General features: G+C 38.8%; 1 protein-coding gene across 5 annotated transcripts in view; it reads left to right on the top strand.

Annotated features, from left to right (window-relative positions):
• Window positions 1–18,148, top strand: part of ITPR2 (inositol 1,4,5-trisphosphate receptor type 2) — a 586,098-nt gene that overhangs the window by 459,436 nt on the left and 108,514 nt on the right. For all 5 annotated transcript variants that reach the window (XM_055572406.1, XM_055572399.1, XM_055572407.1 and 2 more), the window contains 3 exons: window positions 2,727–2,834; window positions 7,790–7,982; window positions 10,541–10,666. In XM_055572406.1, the coding sequence (XP_055428381.1) occupies window positions 2,727–2,834; window positions 7,790–7,982; window positions 10,541–10,666 (427 nt within the window). The remainder of the gene's footprint in view (window positions 1–2,726; window positions 2,835–7,789; window positions 7,983–10,540; window positions 10,667–18,148) is intronic.

The raw sequence follows: 18,148 nt of genomic DNA, 5'->3' as shown, positions 1-18,148 counted from the left end.
CCTTCCTTATTCAGCTGAGATTCCATGGTCCCATATACATTCCTTGCAGACTCTTAAATTCCACCTCTCTCTCTCTTTTTTTTTTTGCATGTTGTTAACCCAGCAAAACCACAGTCTCATTAATGGCAACTCTCATGGTAATTCCCTTTCTCTAGCTACCACCCTATTTCTTGGCTCCCCTAACAGCTGCAGTCTTCAAGATCTACCTACACTCGTCGTTTGTACTTCCTCTCCTCTCATTCTCATTTAAACTCACTACGACTAGACATTGGTGTCCACTACTGCCTGAACTGCCCCTGTGAAGGTTACCACGACTTCCAAGTTGGTAACCCCAGTGACCACTTCCCCGTCCTCATCTGATGTGATGCAGATGATCATGCCCTCCGTTTTTGAAGTTCTTTCTTCCTTTGGTTGCCAGGAGACCCGACTTCACTGGCTTTGTTCCTACTTCACTGGCCCAACTTTCCCAGTCTCCTTTGCTGGTGCCTCTCATCTTTCTAATCTCTATCAGAGTTCCTTAGGTCTCCTTTCTTTAGCTAAGCTTACAGCAGCTGATCTCTTTAAGGGTCATAGTTTTAAATATCAGCCATATAAAATGCCTACCATATAGCTCCATCCCAACCCCTGCCTAGAATTCCTGACAAACATCAAGAGCCTGCTCACTCTTTCCTTTTGAATGATATTTGAAGCTTTCTGTGTCCAAAACCAAAGTCCAGATACTGACCCCGTAAATTATACTCCTCCTGCATTTTTCCTTAGTAAAGGGCATTTCTAGACTTTCACTTGCTCAGGTCAATAATTTTGGAGTCATCCTTAACTCCTCTCTTTCTCGCATGCCTCAGATCCAAATGATAAACAAATCATGCCAGTTCATGCCTTCAAGAACTGGCCATTTCCTAGAACATATGCTAATGTGCCTAAATGATTACCATAATTTTATCTTTTGAAACTCGTTTAGAGTTTTAGAAACACCTGCAAGTCACAACAAGTTTTATGACTATGGTTTGTAATAAAATCTGTATAATTCACATTTCAGTCAAAAATTAAATATAAATATAAAACAGGAATGGCTTTATTGAGTGATTTATAAATATCCCTGAAAGCCAATTCTAAAATAATAGTTTAATAAAAATGAGGAGCAGCATCAATGGAATGAATGTATAACTTACCGAATTATCACTAATAAGGATTATATTTATTTAGTTTCATAGATTCAGGATTATTGTTTAAAATTTATTACTATTCTTCATACCCATAATTTATAATAACATTTAATGAATAATACAAACACTTATCTATTGCTCTTTCATGTTGATGAGAGTATTGATTCTGGAACCATGCTGCTTGAGTTCAATACTGGATCTATCATTAGCTCGAAAGCTATGTTCTCATAGACAAGTTCCTTAAATATTCTGCACCTCAGTTTTCCTGTCTGTAAAATGGGGATAATAGTGTTTACCCCAGGATTTCTTATTAGGTGCACATGCATTCATGTACCTCAATGTTTAGGATGGTGTCTGGCACAGAGTAAGAGATAGGAATGGTGCTAGGAATAAAATAATTATATGTCAGAGTTTTTGTTACCAGAAGCCCTCAGGGAACTTAGGGCTTAATCGAAAATCTGAAAGGTTAAAGACATTATGAGGTTTTTAGAGATTGTTCAAGACAACCATAAAAGAGCTACCTGAAGGCAATATGTATTAGTTATCTACAAAGTGAGAGAACTGGCTAACAAATTCCATAGACATTCAAATGAGAGAAAAACATTAGTTCTATTGACAACCATTTAAGATAATTTATAATGAAATTTTTGTGTTCTGGCGGATTCATTTCGATGTTTGGCGGAGCTAATACAATATTGTAAAGTTTAAAAATAAAATAAAATTTAAAAATAAATAAATAAATAAATGTTTGGTTTCAATTTTAATAAAACTGAGCTCTGTACTCATAAAACAGCAATTTTGACATCTGACTATGCAGAAGCATAGGATTTTAGTACAAACTGCTAATTGTAGAGCTTTGATTAGATGCTATAGGAAATATAAATACCTATTTATGTGCATATAAGAAGCTGCCGTTTATATTGGTGCCACTACCCATTGAACCATCACAGTATTCATCAAGTTATTTTATGTGTACATGTAGTCTAAATTTATTATGAGGAGTATCAATTATATATCATTGTGGGCTTTTCTTCTTCTTGGCACAATTGTGCATTTATTGAAGATATATATTTAATCAACAATAGTAACTGAATACCTACTCTGGGCAAGACATGGTCATCTGCTAAAAACATGCGTGCATGCGTGCATTCTCAGTCGTGTCTGACTCCTTGCAACCCCATGGATTGTAGTCCCCCAGGCTCCTCTGTCCATGGAATTTTCCAGGCAAGAACACTGGAGTGGGTTGCCATTTCCTACTCCAGGAGGTTTTCCCACCCAGGGATGAAACCTGTGTCTCCTGCATTCGCAGGTGGATTCTTTACCACTGTGCCACATGGGAAGCCCTTGCTAAGAACCTATATCACCAAATAAAAATGCAAGATTGCTATAGTGATGTCATTGTTTATGCCTTTCAGATAGACATGCTCTCCTGAAATGGAATTAATTGCCATTAGTCCCAGAACTGTGGAGCTCTGTATTAAAGTGGATAAAGTATTTTCAAAGTCTGTCCTCAGTAAAGGAGGGAAAAAAGAACTAAAACATTTTTCTCACTTTTCCCTTTAGTTGGCCCGCCACAACAAACTTTTACAGCAGATGCTCAAACCAGGATCCGATCCAGATGATGGTGATGAAGCCTTGAAGTATTATGCCAACCATACTGCACAGATCGAGGTAACCATCAATGGGTCCAACCATGAAAAGATATGTTTACTTTCTCTTTCAGACCGTTTTCATAATTGTTTCCTAGAACAATGACGTAGAATTGAGTGATGTAAACTGTCAAAGTATCAACATATATACCAAAAGAGGAGATGTGAGGGGTGGTCTATAAGAAATCGGTGTGCACATCTTTCAAAATTGTCTTTCGTTTTTGACCAGAATTATATGTAAATTCTCCTTCGTAATTAATAAAGTTGTTTTGTTTTCTTTTGGTTCTGGAAGATATTTTAGAGACAAGATTATTATAATAGATTCTATCATTCAAGAAATTGTTTCTTTTATAAAACTGTGGAAGGCTTATTAAAGAAGAGCTATCTGTGTAAGAAAGTGTACAGAAGGGTGGGGAAAACAGAAGGCACTAGTAAAGTTTTCATATTGATAGCATGGACTTGAAATGGTTTAACAGTTTCCATTTCAGTCTGCAGCAGTTGAGCCCCGCCCCCATAAATGAGCCCTTATTTAAGGGCTGGTGGCAGTTCAGGAGGTGTGGATCAACATGGCCTTAATCATTATGTGTTGTGAGACCCATCTGGCTGTCATTTACTAGCTATGGTATCATTTTGACACTGGTTGACAGAGATGATCAGGCAGAAATGAATAGAATAGTTGACGCCTGTCAAGGTAATTTACATTTGTGCATTCATCCACTTCGGCAGATATTTTTTAGTTTTTAGCAGAGTGCACAATGGCATTACTGCTGTTAACTCTCAGGGTACATAATCATTGTACCTTCTTGTTTACTGTTGCCAAACCTTTGCAGTAATGATCATTATTACCTGGTGTTACAAAGTGGATCCCTTGCTCACATTTATGAACATTAATAGCTTTGGTGGGAGACTTGACCTAGTGCAGCCCACGAGCTGGGGTTTTTGCACCCACAGCAAGAACATTGCTCACTATCTCAGGTGCTTAGGGGCTGAGAAGCTGGCAAAGTTAGGAAGCCAGAGAAATTGATACAAATAGATCATCAAACCACCAAGGTTCTATGGAAGGTCCCAGAGGCCAAAGAACAAGGTTAGTAATTAGAAGAGAATATCAGGAATAGATGGAATAGCAGGTGGGCCAGAGGTAGGGATTGAATTAATACCTCTCTGTGAGAACTGGGGACTGTGGTTGGAGTTGGACTTCTGTGGGTTCTCAGCGGTGAGGAGAGATTTAGCTGTGAATACGTACATTCTGTAAATGTTTACTGAGCCTTTACTCTCTACCAGTTACATACACATAGAGAATATCATTCTGTGTAGTAATTGTATAAACAAAGGCCAAGGATATGTAGAGAAAATAGTAGTTAACTGTGCCTGGGGTATTTCAGGGTAGATTTCACAAAGAAGGTTGTCATAAAATATATATTAAAGGATTGAGTAGAGATTTGTTTCTACTAAAATTTGGGCATGGAATTCCAGGTAGAATTGAATGAAGGGAGAGAGAAAGAACATAGGAAAGGGAATGATTCTTTTCAAAGATTATTCAAATTGCTATTTGGAGAAAGGACCGGAAAAGGGAATGAAGCCAGGAAAGCAAGTAGATGAGACAGGGAGATAGAAAAGAGAGAGATGGTGGTATTGAAGATGACAGATTGGAGGAAATAGAGACACTGTATGTTATATCACTGGAGAAGGCAATGACACCCCACTCCAGTACTCTTGCCTGGAAAATCCCATGGACGGAGGAGCCTGGTAGGCTGCAGTCCATGGGGTCGCTAAGAGTCAGACACGACTGAACGACTTCATTTTCACTTTTCACTTTCATGCATTGGAGAAGGAAATGGCAACCCACTCCAGTGTTCTTGCCTGGAGAATCCCAGGGACGGGGGAGCCTGGTGGGCTGCCATCTATGAGGTCACACAGAGTCGGACACGACTGAAGTGACTTAGCAGCATGTTATATCACACACATATACATATACACAGGGCTTGATGCTTGATGTTGGATTCTGCATGTAAGGTGAGGGAAACACTGGGGAAGAGGATGCCCCCTGGGCTTCTGCTCTGAACAAATGGACAGAAATTGGTGTTATGCACAAGGATCCTAATTTTGGCAGTTAAAATGTTCTGGAAGGTCATTTGTTGATTCTTGGATAAATTGAATTTGAGGTGACTTGAGGAATGCATGAAGCTGGATATAGAAATTAAGAGTTCAAAGGAATAATCTGGACTGATGCTCTAAATTCTTCATGTTGACCAACCTCATGCTCATTCAAAGACCAGCTTATATCACCTCCGCATTTATTTATTTTATCCCACTATACTCCCACAGGCATTTTGATCATTCTGTTCTTTTACAGTGTCATGTTGGAATACTGTTAGCTTCTTCTGGGTCACTGGCCCCCTACTTGAGGCAGGGACTGCTCTTAATCACCCCTTTATTTCCAATACTGAACACTGGTTTTGAAGCATAGCCTCAGAATAATGAATATTGTTACAAATAATAGTTTGTCTATATGTTATAGGCTCAAAGACCCTGGGAAATAGGAAGGACCTTACGGGTTACCTAATCTGTTCACCAGTCCAAGGATGAATTGCTTTGCAATGATCCTGTTTCTGCTTTAAATTCTTCCTGTGATAGCCATCTCACTACTTCAGGAGGAAACATCTGATTTGGAATAGCTAATAATTATAAAGTTATTTTTTGATAACACATGCAATCCAGCCCACTTTCATGTTTGCCTACTGTTCAGAATGTTTGCTCTCCTGTCACCATGATAGCTTGGTTCAGACATTTGAGGTGCCATTGTGATTACAAAATTGCAAGCCTTTATAGATTGGGGTTCATGCTTTTTCATTTTGAATTTCCCAGGACTCCTCACCTAAGGCCTGAATAAGCATGTGTGGTATAAGTGTATTGAAAAGTATCCCTTTTTTGGCTTTTTGCTGTTAACACATCCCCATCTCTTTCAGTACTCCCTCCAGTCTGCCAGTGTCCCTTGTGAAATGTAACAACCGGGATCAAACATAACATGTCACAAAGGGGTGGAAAGCTTGGCTTATAGTCATCAGGACATTATTTCTTAAATGCATCTGGAGATTTTTTTTTTTTTAATGTTTGGCATTGTTGGAACCAGTAAACCATTTTTTCCCATGTAGTTGCTTACCATACCAAATACTTCCAATTTTTATTTTGTATGATTGATTTTTTTTAACCTATGTTCTAAGAATTTTTATCTACCACTACAGATTTCCTCTTTGTTTTATGATAGTATCCTAGTATGTGGTTTGTGTATATAACATATCATTTAGGATAGTTTCAATTACAAGTAACAAAATACCAGGCTGCTGCTGCTGCTGCTAAGTCGCTTCAGTCATGTCCGACTCTGTGTGACCCCATAGATGGCAGCCCACCAGGCTCCCCCATCCCTGGGATTCTCCAGGCAAGAACACCAGAGTGGGTCTCCATTTCCTTCTCCAATGCATGAAAGTGAAAAGGGAAAGTGAAGTCGCTCAGTCGTGTCTGACTCTTCACAACCCCATGGACTACAGCCCACCAGGCTCCTCCGTCCATGGGATTTTCCAGGCAAGAGTACTGGAGTGGGTTGCCATTGCCTTCTCCAAATACGAGGCTAACAGTTTTTAAACAATAAAAATATTTGATTTTCCCTTATAATGGGAAGTCTGGAGGTACCAGTAGTTCTATAATTGATTCAATGACGCAGTGATGTCTTCAAACACTCCGACGTTTTCCATATTCTCAGCTAAGTCTTTCTTATTATGTGGGTGCTGTCTCACCTCATGGTTGCAAAATGGCTGCCAGGATTTCAAGTAGCATTATCACCTTTTTTTCTAAGCAGGGAGAAAGAGGGTACTGATGAAAAAGAGCTGTTGTGTTGTATATTTGATCTTTTGTTTGTCTCACATGGTTTCTGCCTTTTCTAGAGGGAAAATCTCCCTTGCGAACACCTGCAACCCCCGGATATTTCTCCTTATGCCTCATTTTCCAGAAATAGGTCAAGTGCTCATCACCATACCAGTCAGTAGCACAGGGAGATAGAATGACTCTTTTAGCTTAGACTAATTTCTGATTAATTTTTGAGGGCTAGATAGAGTATATAAATATGAACCTTGACAGATAGTCTGCACGAACCCTTGTGACATAGGGACTCTGTATCAAACCATTTTACTTGTTTTTCTGTCTAAAGCTAAACTGAGATCAGGGCTTCCCAGGTGGCCCAGTGCACCTGCCAATGCAGAAGATGCAGGTTTGATCCCTGGTCTAGGAAGATCCCCTAGAGAAGGAAATAGCAACCCACTCCTGAATTCTTGCTTGAGAACTCCATGGACAGAGTCCAGGGGGTCACAAAGAGTCAGATATGACTCAGCAACTCAACACAAACTGTTACCAATACCAAATTAGAGAAGTTCAAAACAACAAATATTCACATCTGAGTGTACGCTTGAATGAATATTACACATAAAAATATGTTTGCCATTATCAGGAAAACATTTTAATGACATAAAACATTTTTCTCTGTAGAACACAGGGCACATTATGTTGAATATGTCATTTTTTCCCCAGTAGCCATTTTTAGGAAGAATAGGCTAAGAGCAGGATAAAACTATAAGAAGTGCTGTGCTTAAGATTACATAGCCAGCCACTTCCCAGTGAAGACCCTCTTAGTTCTCTGATGTACTTCATGAAGATAAAAATGGGTGGCAAGAGTTTAATGTTAATTGAGAAAGAATAAAGATTTTGGTTTTTGTTATTTACAGTGAAGTATAATACTTATGATACATTAGTCTGATTAATTTCTCTCATTTAAAGAGAATAATATACAGGACTGTTTCAGATATTTCAAGTTGGCATATTTTTTCATAGCTGAATTCATAAAGTATCATTATTGAAGTCATTGCTAAAAGCAGAAAGTAGTCTAAGATTCTCCAAAGCTTAAAACAAATGCAAATTAATGTTTTTCAGATTGTTCGGCATGACAGGACAATGGAACAAATAGTATTTCCTGTCCCCAATATATGTGAATACCTCACGCGAGAATCCAAGTGTCGCGTATTCAACACCACAGAGAGGGATGAACAGGGAAGTAAAGTGAATGACTTTTTCCAGCAAACTGAAGATCTCTACAATGAGATGAAGTGGCAGAAGAAAATCAGGAGTAAGTACAATGAACTGAAATGATCTGAGCCTAATGAAAATGTTTTGAGCATAATGATAGATACACCAGTACTTTGGGATACATGACAGTGTTCGTTTCAATTGGCTCTTCATTTCTTGCCATCTGATGTTACTGAAATCACTTATACGCTTAAGCATGTAAGCTCTGTCTACAGTTGGAGCCAAGACACCTGTGGCTTAAGGAACATAGAAGGTTCTGACTAATTAGGCATCTTTTAGTACTGATCCTATAGTTTTACAAATATTATGACATCCAAGTTTGCAGCTGTGGGTTTCAGCTGTGGAGCAGCTGCAGGTTTGTAGTCCGTGAATAGGCCTTGACCGGCCTTAACAATCAGTGAATGGAGTGGAGAGATCCTGGCAGAGGCATGCCTGTCCTCTTGTATCTGTGATCTTATGATCAGGTAGACTGTTTAGTGTTTTTTCTGAGACTCATTCCTTTTTTCAACATATCTGAATCTTGCCAAGTCGAAGTAAAAATTGTGTGACATTTGTATTCAAATCGGGCAAGGTTATAATGTAACACTTAAAAGTTACCATCTCATAGTTCCTGTTGCTTATTTCTCAGGTTTAAGTCTATTTGGAAATATTATGTAACAACCAAAATGGGAAAACAATCTGAAGAAGAATAGATACGTGTATATGTATAACTGAATCACTTTGCTGTACACCTGAAATCAACACCACCTTGTTAATCAACTACACTCCAATACGTTTTAAAAAGACTGCAGAAGGATTGAAAATTTTTCAATTCTACAATAAACTTTACTTTCCCAGATGAGAAATATCATGAGTTTTTAATAAAAATCATTGGGGTAAAACTTTTGATTACGTCTTTTCTGACTGTTGGAGAGATTTTCCAGACAACAGGCATATGTTCTCAATACTTCTGTTCAACAGTGTTGCATCATTTTCGTTTCCTGGGAATGTCAATGATTATGGTTTATGAATTTGGTTGAGCTTGAGACATAACATCCTTGAATAAAGACTGTAGCATGCATTGTCAGGCTTTTTTAGCAGGATATTTGAAGAAAATAAAGCAATTACTCTCCCTTAGCACTTTCCTATGAAGAACCTTATGGAATTCAGAGAAACTTAGGTATTCAGAGTACATAACAGAAACTCAATTTGAAAATCATTCATTTTATTCCGGACAAAAAGTAAATTGGATAATGAGCTAGTGCTTGTGGGGTCTGTGTTTTTGAGATAAATATTTTGTCATTTGTAAAGAAAAAAAAAAACCCTTAAAATAATTTCCAATATACAGTTTACTTTTAAAATTTGGAAGTAGCTTATGATGAGGTTTTAGACAGAATCTAATTCAGTTGATGGATTTGTTGTTACAAATGTATGTATCAACATCTTCTAATTTTGTCTTAATATTCTGCTTTTTAAAATGAGGACTCCTAATTCAGGAACGATGAAAATTCAAATGCTTACAATTTATGATACATTAGTCAACTAAATGCTGTGGCTAATCATAGCCTACTCCAGTGTTGGAATGCTCTATTCCAAGAGAAAGAAAACAAGATGTACTGAAGGGAAGTCTAGTTTATAAGTAAGCAGCAGACTTGAGATTGGAATTCACAGAACATACTTTGAAAAGCTTAAAATTTCTATTTGAAAATTGAGATGGCTTTTCTCCTCAATTGACTCTTAATATTTTAAATCTAATGTTAAACTATTAAGAGTTAGACAATGGACAAGACCTGAATATGTTGTATGACAAACTTGTATGCATGACGTGTCTGTTCAGTTTTTTAGGAGAGGTGAAAGAAACTGAGTTTTGGCTTATGTAAATTTTATTCGGTAGACGCGTCTATCATTTCATTTCTGGTGGCAGATACAGAATCCCATTTCTGAAAACATTCAGCAAAACCTCTCCCACTTATTGGTAGTTTTTGTTGTATCTTTCACTTACTTTTGCTGTTGCAAACCCAACAACTTCTTGGGAAGCATAAAGGTTTAAAACTTAGGTAATATTATAAATCACTAGTTCCCAGTAAGCAGTGCTGTGCCATGCTATTAAGTTTCAGAGTTTCAGGTAACTGTGACTGTGATTTGAAACTTTCACCAGAGATACATCTGTGCAAAGGGTGAGGGTTTTATTTTACTTTAAGACAGGGGAGTGAGACCAGTTAATTGATATTACTAAATTACACAGCAATGTATACCATTCCATTAAAAGGGGCTCCAGGTGACTGCTAAACTGCCTTCCCTCAACCTGCTCTAGGGATATATTAAAGAGAATTAACCCAGAGTCATCTTTTCTGACCAGAATTAGCAGTTGCAGAATTACTCACCCTTCTACAATAGCTTAGGTGTAAACTGGCTAAAGAAAAGAAGGAATCAAATTGAAAACTCCTTTATGGTATTGATGATAAATATTCTAAAATAAGTTGCATTAAATGTTTGTTTATGTATGCTTTTATAGTAGTTTGCAAAAATGCACTTAGGAAGATGTTATTTCAGTAGGGCTCGGGTATTGAAATCAAAATTCATTTTCTGTTCTGTCCCACCGTGCCTCTTTCTCACTAGGTAATCCTGCCCTGTTCTGGTTCTCAAGGCATATTTCTCTTTGGGGGAGCATCTCCTTCAACCTGGCTGTGTTCATCAACTTAGCTGTGGCTCTCTTCTACCCATTTGGGGACGATGGAGATGAAGGCAAGTGCTTGTCTGTCTTTAAATGATAAGTATCTTAGAGTCTAAAAACAATACTTTTGAGGCATGCCTTAACTATTTAGACCTTCCCAGTTACAACAATTTCATTCTTGTTAAATAGCTTTTCCTTATTCACTGGAAACAGAATTATCGTAAGTAGAATAGGCAGAAAATGATGGTCAATATAACTATTTTTCAAGAAGTTCATATACAGAAGAGCTATATTGATAAATAAGGCAAGAAAAATATTTCTAAATTTGTGAGCAAAAGCATTTTATGTATCATCTCAATTTTATAAATACATGGGAAAGTGAGAGATGTATGCCAAAATGTTGATTGTGATTATCTTAAGTAGTAGAATCTCTATCTTACTCTCTTTTCTTTGCTTTCAGTATTGTCTAAGGATTCTACAGTGAGCATGCAGATAATTTGAAAAATAATTTTAAATGTACAGCATAAGGCAGATTATAATAATAGAGCACAAAGGATATTGACCATGAAGTTAATATTATCAAACTGCTGATACATGCGAAAGCAAAGACAAGAAAAATTATCCCATGTTAAGTGAAATGGGAAATAGTAGGAGAGATACACTAAAGGCTGTGGAAATTAAGTTTTCTTTAAATCTGGCAAAAGAACGTGGGAGAATATGTCACAATCTGTATCCTGATTGGGATACAATCAGGTAGATAACTTTGGAATGGGCATTGAAAGAATGGCTCAGAGGACAGGATGAGAGATACCAGCAAATAATAACCACAAAATGCTTTTGTATCTCATCAGTTTATAGGATTATGTGAGAATTTAATGAGATGTTGTAGGTAAAGCATTAAGAATAGCAACTAGTAATCATATGATACCAAAAAATAAAACTTGAATTTGCCACTCATCTTCAACTGTTTACATAGCACTTACATTTTATCTGGGCTTCCCTGGTGGCTCAGACAGTAAAGAATCTGCTTGTAATGCAGGAAACACAGGTTCAATTGCCGTTGGGAGATCCCCTGGAGAAGGAAATGGCAACCCACTCCAGTATGGTTGCCTGGAGAACTTCATGGACAGAGGAGCCTGGTGACCTGTAGTCCATGGGGTCACAAAGAGTCAGACATGACTGAGCGATTAACAGTACTACTACTAATCATTTGATAAAGCTTAGCTGTTGTTGTTACAAGATGAATATTAGTACTACAAAGGGAAGCTCAGTGGAAATGAGGGTAAGAGAAGAGCAAGAGGTATTTAAACCTATTTCAGATGTGAGTAGGAAGGGGAGTGAGCAGGAAGGGAAATGGGAGTGCAGAAGTAATTTGCTATTTCTAAGGTCTGTTGCAGATGGCAGATAGTAAAGTTCTAGCCTTTGGGTATAATCTGAGTAGTTATAGAAAGGTTTGATTTTTTTTAGTAGGTACGCCAGTGCTAATAAAAGGATATTTGACAAGGGAGTAGATGTGTGAGTTAAATAGCAATGAAAACATAGCAAATATTTGGCCGTCCATTGTGAGGAAGTTGCAAATACAGCAGGAAGTGGAAACAGCTCTCTTCACTGTGTTTAGTCTCATTTAGTGGTGATAGCCCTCTTGGCACAAAAGAACATAACTTTCCTAAGGAGAGAAGTCCAGCCTGAAATGATAAATTAGCATCATCTGCACAAGGAATGCTAACTAGATTGTAGCATCCGGGTAAATAGAACATAAAGTCTTAGATATAGAAGCAGTTCTGGAAATTATCTAGTATCAAATCATCATTGACACATAAAGAGATGGAAGCCCAGAGAATGGCAAATCTAAGACTAGATGGTTAAAGCATTTGTTTGTGCTCTCAGACTTTTCTGCAGGATGATTAGGTTAGAAGCGTGTCAGTAACAGGTGCCCCTTTATACAGGGGCATCATCTTCCCTAAGTTCTATTCCATCATATACCTTACAAGACCACCAGAGCCAAAGTAAATAGCCTGTGCTGCCACCTATTATACGTTAAATATGATAGTGATGGGCACAGGTACCCCTCTGTACATCTACTCTTTACTCATTCACAAGAAAGTCAAGCATCTGATACATTTTTTCATATTTGCCTGATTAATAACAGTTGTAAGAGTATTGCTAATGATGATAATAGCAACTGTATTGTTTACTGTTTAAATTGGATCAGGCAAAGTGCTAAGCACAATGCATACATAATTCCATGTAATCTTCCTGACGGTTCTATAAGTAAGTACTTCATCCTTCTGGATGAAGAAATTGAGGCTTTGGAAGATTTGACCAGTAATTCGGGAGTCTGGAAATACATACTTTTAAACAAATTTCCGGAGGTGTTACTAATACACTGGTCCTTGAACAAGAACTTAAAACCACATATATGGTAAAACTGGGAATGAGGCTCCAGCCTCAGAAAGAAACAGACCCCATAGACTGTAGCCGCCAGGCTCCTCTGTCCATGGAATTCTCCAGGCAAGAATACTGGAGTGGGTTGCCATTTCCTTCTCCAGAAGATCTTCCCGACCCAGGGATCGAACCCAGGTCTCCTGCATTGCAGGCAGACACTTTAACCTCTGAGCCACCAGGGAAGCAGAAAGAAATAAGACCAACAAAGACAAGGCAGGAAGACGAGGTGTGTCCTCTTCAGGTGCAGGGGTGCACTTTACTCTTCAGATGGGACTGAATAGAGGTGAACAGCAGTAACCGAGGTGGAGGCTCACTCCTCAGTATCTGGGTGTGGGTATGGCACTAAGGGGGAAGGGAAAGCATGAGCTGCCATTTTGGCAGTATGGAACCCCAAGGTTATATTTGGATAATCTGATTACAGTTCTAGATGAGTTATTTAATTACAGCTCCATGAATAAGGTTACAGTTTTGATCAGGATTAGCTGAGCCTCTAACCTTCAGTTACATGCTATGCATAGCTGGGAAGGCTGAGAAAGCAAAGTTAAGACTGATTACTATACTTGGCCATCAGAACTGGCTGGAGAAGGTAAATTCTGTGCTGGACATGCAAGTCTCTAACGGTGGATTTTGTCAAGCATAGACTGGATGACTCCTTGGCTGGGATGCTTTGAGACGATTTAAAGATGAATTAGTTGATCATTAAGATTCCTTCTAAAAAGTGCTACAGAAAATGATGGGAATGTGTCAAAGAACACAGGATTCAACTTGAAAGGTCTCCCGGTGGCCAAGTCTATGGAAATTTTGAGATAAAAATGGTTACAGTAATACATAATAACCCACAAAATAAAATAAGAATCTGGGAATCCTCCTGGTGGAGGAGAAAGCTCTTCCTTACAATAGTATTCCTGTTAATCAGTGTAGGAAGAGTAATAGAAATAGAATGTTGCTGTTTGGTAAATACCATATAATAGTAATAACCATCAGTGGATGCTAAAATTAATAGAGAAGTGTTAGATGAGAAAGTATAATGAGAAACAGGATATTGATGTAGTCAAAGTATTTCCCCATAATATACTTATTATGCAAGAGAGTGACTTTAAAGTGGAGAAATCACTTTAATTATGTGATCAATGTTAATGTCACCAGTGAAGAGACAGCAACATCAGGTGCCTCTTGACATGATGTGCTGATAAGGATATGGCATCTTGGACAAAAATGCATAAAGTGAGGAAATTTCAGACAAATCCAGAATGAGAAATATTCTACAAAATAATTGGCCAGTACTCTTGAAGCTTGTGAAGTCAAAGGAGTGTTGAGGAATTAAAAGAGACTAAGAGACATGACAGCTGAATGTGATATGTAATCCTGGTTCAGAAAAGAAGACATTATTTGTGCAGTTCATGAACTTTGAATAAAGGTCTGTAGACTAAAGTGGTTGCTGTTCAGTCACTAAGTATCCAACTCTGCGACTCCATGGACTGCAGCATGCCAGGCTCCTCTGTCCTCCACTGTCTCCTGGGGTTTATTCAAATTCATGTCCATAGAGTCGGTGATGGTATCTAACCATCCCATCCTCTGCTGTCCCCTTCTCCTGTTGTCTTCAATCGTTTCCATCATCAGAGTCTTTTCCGCGAGTCAGCTCTTCACATCAAGTAGCCAAAGTATTAGAGCTTCAGCTTCAGCATCAGTCCTTCCAATGAATATTCAGGGTTGATTTCCTTTTGGATTGACTGGTTTGATCTCCTTGCAGTCCAGGGACTCTCAACAGTCTTCTCCAGCACCACAATTTGAAAGCATCAGTTCTGTGGTGCTCAGCCTTCTTTATGGTCTAACCCTATTAATGTAATATATCATATTAATTTCTGGACATTGATCATTGTTGTGTGATTATGTAAGGTGTCAATATTTGGGGAAGCCAGGTAAAGAGACGATGAGAATTTTGTATTATATTTGCAACTGTAACATTAGTCAGAAAAAGTTCTAAAATAAAAAGTTAAAAAAGAAAAAAATAAATAAATATGAGGATTCCATCCAGCTCTGAGGTTCCTGGATTCTGGGTAGAAGTTGATCACAAAATCACCTGGTGAATCCTGAGCCAGAAAAAAAGACCTGTGGTCCAAACAGGCCACCTTTTCCAACCCTAGATCCTAATACAAGCTGTTCTGGAGTCACTTTGGCTAATGTGTCAGGTGAGGACAGAGAGGCTGGCAGCGGGGGGAATGGGCTGTGTATTGCTGTCTCCAAGGGTATTTTCCAGCCTGAACACGCAGAGTTTGTGGGAATCACTTGTGTCCAGATATCTGGTTCACGCTTAGGTTATAATATTAACTGAGGGAACAGTGTCTGCCTTCAACCAGGGTAGTAGCGTACGATAATAAAAGGGAGATACTTAGTGGAAGGTGATTCTCAGAGTACCAGCTTGTAAGACGTCCACCCTCCCAACCCCTACTGCAAATAATCTCCTTTCGTAGTCAGGCTTTGCAGAGCTTTCTTTGAATGTCTTCAAGAATCCAGGGCCAAAAAAAAAAAAAGAATCCAGGGCCTATTGGTGTGGGTTTTGGTGTGGGTTTCCTTGTTTGGTTGATTAGTTTATATGCTTAACATGTGCTTCTCTAAAAATGAAACTTTTGCCAAAGTTAGGGAATGAGGTCATGCTGGTTGTGGCTGAAGCCACAGCTATCGATGCTAGGGAATCTCCTAGATGTCCACTCAGAAGTTGAGTATTGCCATGCCAACCATCCCTGCCCAGTTTGGCAAAGGCAGAGGGGTTAGCAGAGAATTGTGCCTTCTTATATCCATTTAGCCGAAGAAGGCAATGGCACCCCACTCCAGTACTCTTGCCTGGAAAATCCCATGGACGGAGGAGCCTGGTAGGCTGCAGTCCATGGGGTCTCTGGAGTCAGACACGACTGAGCGACTTCACTTTCACTTTTCACTTTCATGCATTGGAGAAGGAAATGGCAACCCACTCCAGTGTTCTTGCCTGGAGAATCCCAGGGACGGGGAGCCTGGTGGGCTGCCGTCTATGGGGTCGCACAGAGTCGGACACGACTGAAGAGACTTAGCAGCAGCAGCATATCCATTTAGCATGTGATTTTTAAAAAATACTGTGTTCAAATTTGGAATGTCATTCTTTTTCCCTCAAGTGCTTTGTGTTAAAGGAAATAAATCTTCAAGGTGATTTTAATTCATTCACCTTAATAGCAACCACTGATAAGAGTGTGGCTGGATGCCAGACATTGTGCTTGACCCTAGAGATACAAACACTGGGAAAACTGACCTTGTCCTCAAGGAGCTTATAGTCTAGTTAAAGGATGAAGAAAGGAATGAGACACAATAGTAAAGAACACCCATAGATTTATCTAATTTGCATTAGCCAGATTGAGAAGGGGGAAATAGGAAATTCTTACAAGTCTCTGCTGGAGGCAGAGGAGTGGAGAGAGGGGAGTAAGATGCAGCATGTTTTATAAGTTAGCAGTACCCAACCTTTTTGGCTTCCCTGATGCCGCACGGGTAAGGAATCTTGCTGCGATTCAGGAGAAATAGTTTGATTCCCAAGTTGGGAAGATTCCCTGGAGGAAGGCATGGCAACCCACTCCAGTATTCCTGCCTGGAGAATCCCATGGACAGAGGAACCTAGTGGGCTACAGTCCTTGGGGTTGCAAAGAGTTGGACATGACTGAAGCGACTTAGCATGCACATACAACTTTTTGGCACCAGGGACCAGTTTCATAGAAGACAGTTTTTCCCTAGACCATGGCATGTGAGCTATGGAGAGTGGCTGTAAATACAGATGAAGCTTCACTTGCTCAGTACTGGTTTGTGGCCCAGGGGTTGGGAACCCCTGCTATAAGTCAACTTAAAACAAGTCAGTGTGAAGTAGATAGGAGAGTAGAATTGAAGTCTCCAGTGTTTCTGTTTGAATTTTCTTTTATTACGGACACGTGTTATACTCTAATATTTTAAAATGTATAAAGTGAATTCTTAAATTTTTTTCTATTATAAAATAAGACATGATCATTATAGAAAATTAATACAAATATCAAGAAGACAGTCCTCTCTTTCCACCGTTAATGGATTAAAAAATCGCTTTGACAGTCTACTGTTTTCTAAAGTTTGTCAGAGGATTTCAGTTTATTTTTCTAGCTGAAGATCAAATCTTCAGCTAAAAACCAATATGATCATTCTTACAAAATATCATTACAAATTGTTGTCAATTGACAATAGTGTAAGTAGCCATTTAAGTAACTTTTAAATTTATTTACCCTTCACAAATACATATTTCACATTAAACTATATGCAGGAGCCTGGTGGGCTGCCGTCTATGGGGTTGCACCGAGTCAGACACAGCTGAAGCAACTTAGCAGCAGCAGCAGGGTACTAAGCTAGACACTGTTTGAGTTCTGTCTACAAAGGGATCAAATGTCCAGTTTTAAGTTCATGGTTATAATTTCTCATTGGATCAAGAGGAAATCTCAGCAAGCCAGGTACTGTCTCAGAAAGGGTGGTCAAGTTGTGGTTAGCTTCTCAGGCATGAGTGACAATGCACAGCGTGACGGGCAGTGCCAAAGTTGAGACTTTTAAAATAAGAATGTCACACCAAGACGTTGCTTAAGAATTATACTGAAGAATCTAGTGATTGGATGAGAGAGAGTTAAGTGCAAAGATGTTGGCAGTTTTACTAAACTTAAGAGTGAAGCTCCACAACTTGGGGAATTTATAACTAGAGATGGACTTACTCAAAACGAGCTCACAGGTTATGTTTCTGTTTATAGTCAGTAAATAATTGGTGCTTCCCAGGTGGCACTAGTGGTAAAGAACCTGCCTGCCAACGCAGGAGATGTAAGAGACGTGGGTTTGATCCCTGGGTCAGGAAGATCCCCCAGAGGAGGGAATGGCTACCCACTTCAGTATTCTTGTCTGGAGAATTCCATGGACAGAGGAGCCTGCCATGTCCATGGGGTTGCAGAGTCGGACACAACTAAGCAACTAACACTTTTACTTTCATACACACATATATATAAATACACTTATGTGTTTTAACAGTGAAAGTTTAGGTGTGTTTCATTCAAAAATGGATATTTTACATTCTGAATCTATAACTTAAA

This window comes from Bubalus kerabau, chromosome 1 (assembly GCF_029407905.1).
Source record: "Bubalus kerabau isolate K-KA32 ecotype Philippines breed swamp buffalo chromosome 1, PCC_UOA_SB_1v2, whole genome shotgun sequence".
NCBI lineage: Eukaryota > Metazoa > Chordata > Mammalia > Artiodactyla > Bovidae > Bubalus > Bubalus kerabau.
Note: the sequence above shows the minus strand (reverse complement) of the source record. Positions and strands in the feature narration are given on the sequence as shown.